This window comes from Mustela nigripes, chromosome 2, assembly GCF_022355385.1.
Source record: "Mustela nigripes isolate SB6536 chromosome 2, MUSNIG.SB6536, whole genome shotgun sequence".
In the NCBI taxonomy this organism is placed as follows: domain Eukaryota; kingdom Metazoa; phylum Chordata; class Mammalia; order Carnivora; family Mustelidae; genus Mustela; species Mustela nigripes.
The window spans coordinates 89,475,325-89,482,630 of record NC_081558.1 but is presented as its reverse complement, the minus strand read 5'-3'; the positions used below and the strand labels follow the sequence as shown (position 1 = coordinate 89,482,630).

The following is a 7,306-nucleotide window of genomic DNA, read 5'->3' as shown; positions in this document are numbered from 1 at the left end:
TGTGGGACTTGATCCCAGGACGCTGGGATCATGACCTGAGCTGAAGGCAGCTGCTTAACCAACTGAGCCACCCAGGCGTCCCTGTATACAAAGTTTTATTGCAACACTGCCACGACCATTTACAGTTACTGTCTATGGCTGCTTTCCCGTAACAATGGCAGAGTTCAGTATTTGTGAAAAAAATCAGATGACCCAAAAAGGATAAAATAGTTACCATGTTTTTTCCTTTATAGGAAAATTTTACTGGTCCCACTCCCACCTCACATCATCTATGAAAATTAATTCAGCTGGATCTAGGATGTAAATCCAAGAGCTAAAACTATAAAACTAGTAGGAGGACACACGGGTATAGCTCTTTGTAACCTCGGATTAGGCAGTGGTTTCTAACATATGAGATAAACAGCACAAGCTATAATAGCAACCAAAAAAACAGACTAGGCTTCATCAAAACTAAAAAAATTATGTGCTATGGGGCACCTGGGTGGCACAGTCAGTTAAGCATATGATCTTGGTTTTGGCTTAGGTTGTGATCTCAGAATCATGAGAGCGAACACTTTGTCAGGCTCTGTGTTGGGCGAAGGGCCTGCCTGGGGTTTTCCTCTCTCTCCCTCTGCCCTGCCCCCTCACACTCTCTCTCTCAGATAAATAAATATCCATAAAAAAACCAGAATGACATCCATGGAATGAGAGAAAATATCTGCAAATCATGTACTAGATAGGGGACTGGCATCCAGAATGTATAAAGAACAATTACAACTCAATGGTAAAAAGATAACCCACTTAAAGAATAAGCAAAATAAAAACAAATAGTTATTTTTCTAAAAAAAGATGTACAAAAGGCCAAAAGCACATGAAAGATACTCAACATTGTTAGTCACCAAGGAAATGCAAATCAAAACCATGAGATACCATTTCACACCCACTAGGATGGCTATAATCAAAATCGATATCTAATAACAAGTGTTAGAGAAGATGTGGAGAAATAAGAACCCTCAGACATTGCTGGTAGGAATGTAAAATGCTGTAGCCATTTTGGAAAAGAGTATGACAATTCCTCAAAGGTTAAACAAATAGTACCCTCTGATCCAAAAATTCCATTCTCAGAGAAATAAAATACACATCTTTAGTCAGAAGAGCCAAAATGTAGGAACAATTCACATGACCATCAACTGATAAATGGAAAAACAGTGTGGTTTATCTATACAAGGGAGTATTATTTGGCAAGAAAAAGGAATGAACAGTATGGAATAACCTTGAAAACGTGCTAAGTGACAGAACCCAGTCACAGAAGAACACATATTACATGATTTCATTCATATGAACTGCCCAGACAGACAAATCCAGAATATAAGTTAGTGGCTGCCAGGGGCTGGAAGAGGAGGAATGGGTAGTGACTGCCAAAGGGAACATTTTTTTTTTTCCCCTTGCACTGAAGAAAACAGACAGTGGTTACCCAATCTGTGAATATAATAAAACCACTGAACTGGTGACTTTACATGTGTGAACTGTAGCTATGTGAATTATATCTCAATAAAGCTGTTAACCAGAGTGCCTGCGTGGCTCAGAGGTTTGAACCTCTGCCTTCGGCTCAGGTCATGGTCTTGGAGTCCTGGGATCGAGCCCCACATTGGGCTCTCTGCTCAGCGGGGAGCCAGCTTCCCCTTCTCTACCTGCCTCTCTGCCTACTTGTGATCTCTCTCTGTATATTAAATAAATAAAAAACTTAAAAAAAAAAAAAAAAAGCTGTTAACCAAAAAGGAAAAAAGTTCACACCTCCCAGTTCTAAAATACCTTCCTGCAAACCATTCAATGAAGGAGCTGGTACTTGTATTGTTCCTATACAAAAAATTTTAGTGTAAATATATTCACTTTGAGAAAATCTGTCCCTCATGTATTTCGATGGACAAAAAATTACTAAAGAGCTCAAAGTTAACTCCAGTATGTGTTTAAACAACTAAAACATTATATATATCATGTAATATTAGATATTACAACTTTGTAATAGCCAACTCTAGCTTTAAGAAAACTCTGTATTAAATACCAGTACTCATACTTTTTATGGACCCTTTCTACAGAAATCCAAATGTAATCTCCCTCATCAACCCTTGTGATGACAAATTGTTAACTTTATTCCCAAAGTAAAATTGTTTCTGAGACTCTGCCATTCTCAGTATCCCGATCTAGAGACAAGACAAGGGAAAAAACCTAAATCCAGATTGTTTTATTGAGGTAAGACTGACTCTGGAAGTGGTGGCTCAGGGGTTTGAGTCCTGAAACACTTCTCTGAGGTGCTAGCTTCCCCGGCTAGGCACAGACAATGAATGCTTCAGCGAGCACTACTTCTGCTGAAACTGAGTTAATGAAGGAGACTGACTACACCTGTGTCTGGATGGAATTCTACTCAGAAGTACTGTTTTAACAGGTTCACGGTCTACAAACAGGACTATGTTTCCGAAGATCATCCAGTCATCTTCAGATTCCAGACGAAAGACCTCCCTATAACATGGAGAAGCTGTTACACTCCGTGCCCATATGGACTTACTTGCCCAGGTGCTATGTCTGTACTAACAAAGATGTGGGGCGTTTAAGAACACAGATCACTACAGCTACTTCCACAGGCCACTCCTCACAGTGTCAAAGTCTAACCCAACTATCTTCTGTCAAAAGATAGAAGTGGGTGGCTCAGTGGGTTAAGCCTCTGCCTTCGGCTCAGGTCATGATATCAGGATCCTGGGATCAAGCCCCACATCGGGCTCCCCGCTCAGTGGAGAGCCTGCTTTCCCCCCTCTCTCTGCCTACTTGTGATCCCTCTCTCTGTCAAATAAATAAATATTAAACAAACAAACAAACAAACAAACAAAAAACCTTACATATACTCTTGTTCTTTCTTCAAGGAAGGTATACGGTTTACCACCATAATCCAAACACTGTCTTAAGACTTCTCAATTCCAATAAAGGCTTCTCCATCTATAATTTTTCTCAAAGTAGTAATGCAGAGCAACAATTTCAAGTATATCGATCTTCCAACTTTCACATCAAATCACGTCCTTAGCCTCACCATCAGACTTTGGTAAACTTCATGAAATCAATATCAAAGTAACAGATCTTAAATAATTTCTTTCTGAGGACCTATTTTGTGCTCACCTTTGGACCTATTAGTTTGTCTGCTGTCATTTTAGCAAAAAGTTCCGCTGTTTGGGTTCGAACCTGTGGATGCGTTGAATTGCAGAACATATCTAGTAAGTAAATCAAAGCTCCTATGAAGGAAAAAAATAATTAGCATTTATACTATAAAGAATATGACTTCTGATCAGTTGAATTCATTTTTAACTTTATTTCAACTTAATGGAGTATGATTTTTTAAAATTTTTTAAGCCTTCTAAAGCATTCTCCTAGTTTATCAGACTGTACAGAAACAGTTCAAAGTAAGCTTATTTGGAGCATGACTGGATGAGAAAGCACTCTATACGTTACCTTTCGCCATTGCTTCTTTGATTATTTTTGTGCTTGATGTCAAAGCATAAAGAGTTTCCAAAACAAGCTGGCGACCTGTAGGATAGAAGATATTTCAAGGAATGCACCATCATCACATCAGCTGATATTTACTGGGCATCAGCTCTGGCCTGGCACTGGCCTAGGTGTTCTACAGAGTGTTATCATACTTATCTCTTTACAATAACCAGTGACAGGTATTATTATGGCCTTGTTAGAATGGGGAAGACAAGGCCCAGTTTAACCAGTCCATGGTGTCATGGCTAGTGAGTGGCACAGCTGGGTTTTACCGAGAGGTCTGACTCCAAGCTTCACACTCATAACTACTGTGCCATACTGTCTTCCTACTTCATTGATCATTAAACAGGCAAAATCTTTCCACTTCCTGGTACCACACGGAAGACACTGGTCAGGAATCCAACATTTTTTTTTTTTTTTTTTTAAAGATTTTATTTATTTATTTGACAGACGGAGAACACAAGTAGACAGAGGCAGTCAGATAGAGAGAGAGGGAAGCAGGCCCCCTGCCGAGCAGAGAGCCCGATGCGGGACTCGATCCCAGGAACCTGAGATCATGACCTGAGCCGAAGGCAGCGGCTTAACCCACTGAGCCACCCAGGCGCCCAGGAATCCAACATTTTTATCTGGTGCTTTGGTCTTAGAGAAGTGAGTAGGAAGCAGCAATTGCAAGACACTGCTGCAATCTAAGACATGACAGTATCCTTCTAGACACAGCCTATATATCTCTCATCGCCTGCCATCAAAGTATATTTGGCTATTGGACTTTAACTCTTCCAGAGTCAAACAGCAATGACAGACAGGGGACTAAAGGGGCAAGAGCTGGCAATAAGGGTGGAGGCTATCAAGCATTAAGCTGACAGTGAAGCAACAACAAAGGATGCTCCCTGGGCTGGGCTCTGCTCACATACAGAAGAACACACATTCAAAATCCTAAGAGAAGCGACAACACTTTAGTGAAAATGCACCACTGCTGAAACAGTTTCAGAGGAGAACAGTAAATCTTTGGAGGGGATACTAGGAAGGTTAAATATTTTATGTATTTAATATTCCTTAGCAACCAGCGGGAAGACAGGTGATTTAGTCTAACATATTAATGACAGCAGAGTAGGCTGAGCTGTCTAGATGTCAACTACTTCACCTGTAAGCTTAAAATACTGACTGGACTATAGTTCTCAAACTATGAATTTGCAACATTCTTTACTTCATAAGTCATTGTGATTTCGCATTGTTTAAAGCCTCACAAAGCCACTGAAAACCTATAAAGAAGAAAAACCAACTAAGGTTGTAGGTATGACACAAGCAATCTGCAAATGACTTTCAAAAGCTGTCATTTTAGAGAACTATTTCAAATGTTCTTTATTAAAGAAAACAACATCATTCAATGGAAATTCAACTCCATTCTAGTCACTGAAGCACTACTGTGTGCAAGGCACTAAGGCATAAAATGAAAGAGAAAGGCTCTCATTCTCAAGGAGGTAGATAGGTGTAAGCCAAGAGCAACGTGGCTTCCAAGGGGCTGGCAAACCCAAGTAAGTAATGTATTCTGACAGTCAGTGGTGAAGCTGGAATTATACTAGTTGCCTTTGAAAAGCAATCTCAAGGTTAATTCTGACACGAACACACACGACTGTGTTAGACAACTGCATAGTTAAAAAGAAGCCTGTATCAGTGCAGGCTGTATTCAAGAAATAAGACAGGTGTATTTTTAAAAACTGATCTCACTTTGGTGGTAATAATCTCTATCTGCATCAAATCCATAAAGGACAAAAAATGCAGAATTGAACTGTAAGTTGAAAACAAGGTAATTTTTATCTTTTTTTTTTTTTTAAAGATTTTATTTATTTATTTGACAGAGAGAGATCACAAGTAGGCAGAGAGGCAGGCAGAGAGAGAGAGGAGGAAGCAGGCTCCCTGCTGAGCAGAGAGCCCGATGCGGGACTCGATCCCAGGACCCTGAGATCATGACCCGAGCCGAAGGCAGCGGCTTAACCCACTGAGCCACCCAGGCGCCCAAGGTAATTTTTATCTTAAAGCATTTTTTCCTATCATCTAAGAGCAATGAGGTTTCTTTATAAACCATGGGTCAATTCTCAATTACTCAGTGCATACCATACTCAGAAAACTAATAAACTGAAAAACCTAGGTTATTTTCCTTTGCTTTTGGACCTCTCTTACCTCTAACTTTCAACTTTTGAAATGATAAATACAAAATAGTTTTATTTACTGATGTAAAACATAATTAAGACAACTCAATATAACGAATACTACTTAAGAGATTCTAAAGTAAATATGGATATCATGTTTTGTCAGAGGTTTTCTATTTGCTATGTGACTGCTCCCTCTATAGGTTGGCCATGCTATGGTTTCCAAAATTCCCATTCATGAAATATACATACTTGATGGTAATGAATGCAGAAGAGCCAATAAATTGGACAAAACCATTGATTCAGCAATATTGTTCACACAATCTTGGTTAGATGTCACTATATTCACAACCTGAAAATTAAATCAACAAGATATTAAGAGTTTGGGAAATAATTTTGCTCCTAAATAAAATTAAGTCCAATTAGTCAGACCCAAAAAAGTCTGAAGCTTCCCAAAGTGTAAAAAAATGTTTGGAAGAGAAAATAACTTTTAACAGTTTAATTTTAAAAGATTGCTTTTATTACTTTGATCTTTTGTGAAATAATAAAAATAATTAAAAAACATTTATGCTCATGTATATGGTGTGTATATATATTAACTTCCTATTAATTTAGAGATAAGAATTAAATGTAATTATCTAAAAAATATTTTAGAAACAAGTCACAATCTCGAGGTTATAAAGATGCCTTCAATCCCATACTGCTCATGCTCCATACTATGTATTTCAATCACAGAACTGGGGTGGGGAGTGTTTAGGAAGATAATGATCCTCACTACTGGAACTTTCTTTTTGCTTTTAGAGGGAGACAGGAAATGTCTTCAGTACCCAGCACAAGAGATTTAGTTTATCTTTCTATCTGTTATAAAGGAACAGGCATGTTTTTCTTTCAAAGAAGATGACCTCTCAAGTCTAACTTTTATAGTATACATCTAGAAGATCAATGTCACTTGAAACACATGGTCAGCATCTCAAACCAACATGACAGATTTAATGATGTTCATTTAAAAAGTTATAAGGATATGGAGGAATTAAGTAGAGAAACACACTTTCCAATTAAAAGAACATGCTTGTTAATAAGCTTTTTAAATTATTTTATTATTATTTTATTAAAAGTAATTTTTATTATTTTATTAAAAATCTTTTCAACCAAAACGCAACATAAGAACATGTTATGCAACTAATTCATAAACTGCTCACAAACCTGTTGCTGCAGGGTTTAATTTGGTGTTCTTTACAATAAATCATGTATGTTATAATTAGCGGGATCATCTGAAAAATGATCTTGGGAGCCTACTCTGGATTGCCTAGACAATGAGACCCCTGTAGCCAGAGACTTCCTGCTTCTCCCAGAGGAAAAGGCTGCACCCAGTTTCCCATGGGACAAGTGCTTTCATTCTCCTAAAAAAGGGACTTCCAACTTTTCTTGGACCATTAAAGCTCAAAGATTCTGACCTTCTTAGATAGCTCCTGTAAACATCGTACAGCCCAGTTGTCTGTAACCCTCAGTGAAGAGGCTGCTTTTGTACTAATCTAATTTTGTACTAAAAAAGGACAGTAACTGAAGGGAAGGGGGTAAGTGAGTCCTCTGAACACAAATGTACAGTGCGTGGCCAGCAGTAGGCCCTGGTCTCTAGGGACACTGAGAGA

The 7,306-nt window shown here is 38.5% G+C and overlaps 2 protein-coding genes across 2 annotated transcripts in view; both read right to left on the bottom strand.

Moving 5' to 3' along the window:
* LOC132010493 (dnaJ homolog subfamily C member 13-like) overlaps window positions 1-2,917 on the bottom strand; it is a 21,437-nt gene extending 18,520 nt beyond the window's left edge. Inside the window, exon 1 of the mRNA XM_059388328.1 lies at window positions 2,871-2,917. Within this exon, the coding sequence (XP_059244311.1) occupies window positions 2,871-2,917 (47 nt within the window). The remainder of the gene's footprint in view (window positions 1-2,870) is intronic.
* Window positions 2,044-7,306, bottom strand: part of DNAJC13 (DnaJ heat shock protein family (Hsp40) member C13) — a 107,394-nt gene continuing 102,131 nt past the window's right edge. The window contains exons 46-48 of the mRNA XM_059390929.1: window positions 5,910-6,009; window positions 3,475-3,549; window positions 2,044-3,257 (exon numbers count right to left, since the gene is read on the bottom strand). Coding sequence (XP_059246912.1) covers window positions 3,130-3,257; window positions 3,475-3,549; window positions 5,910-6,009 — 303 coding nt within the window. The 3' untranslated portion in view covers window positions 2,044-3,129. The remainder of the gene's footprint in view (window positions 3,258-3,474; window positions 3,550-5,909; window positions 6,010-7,306) is intronic.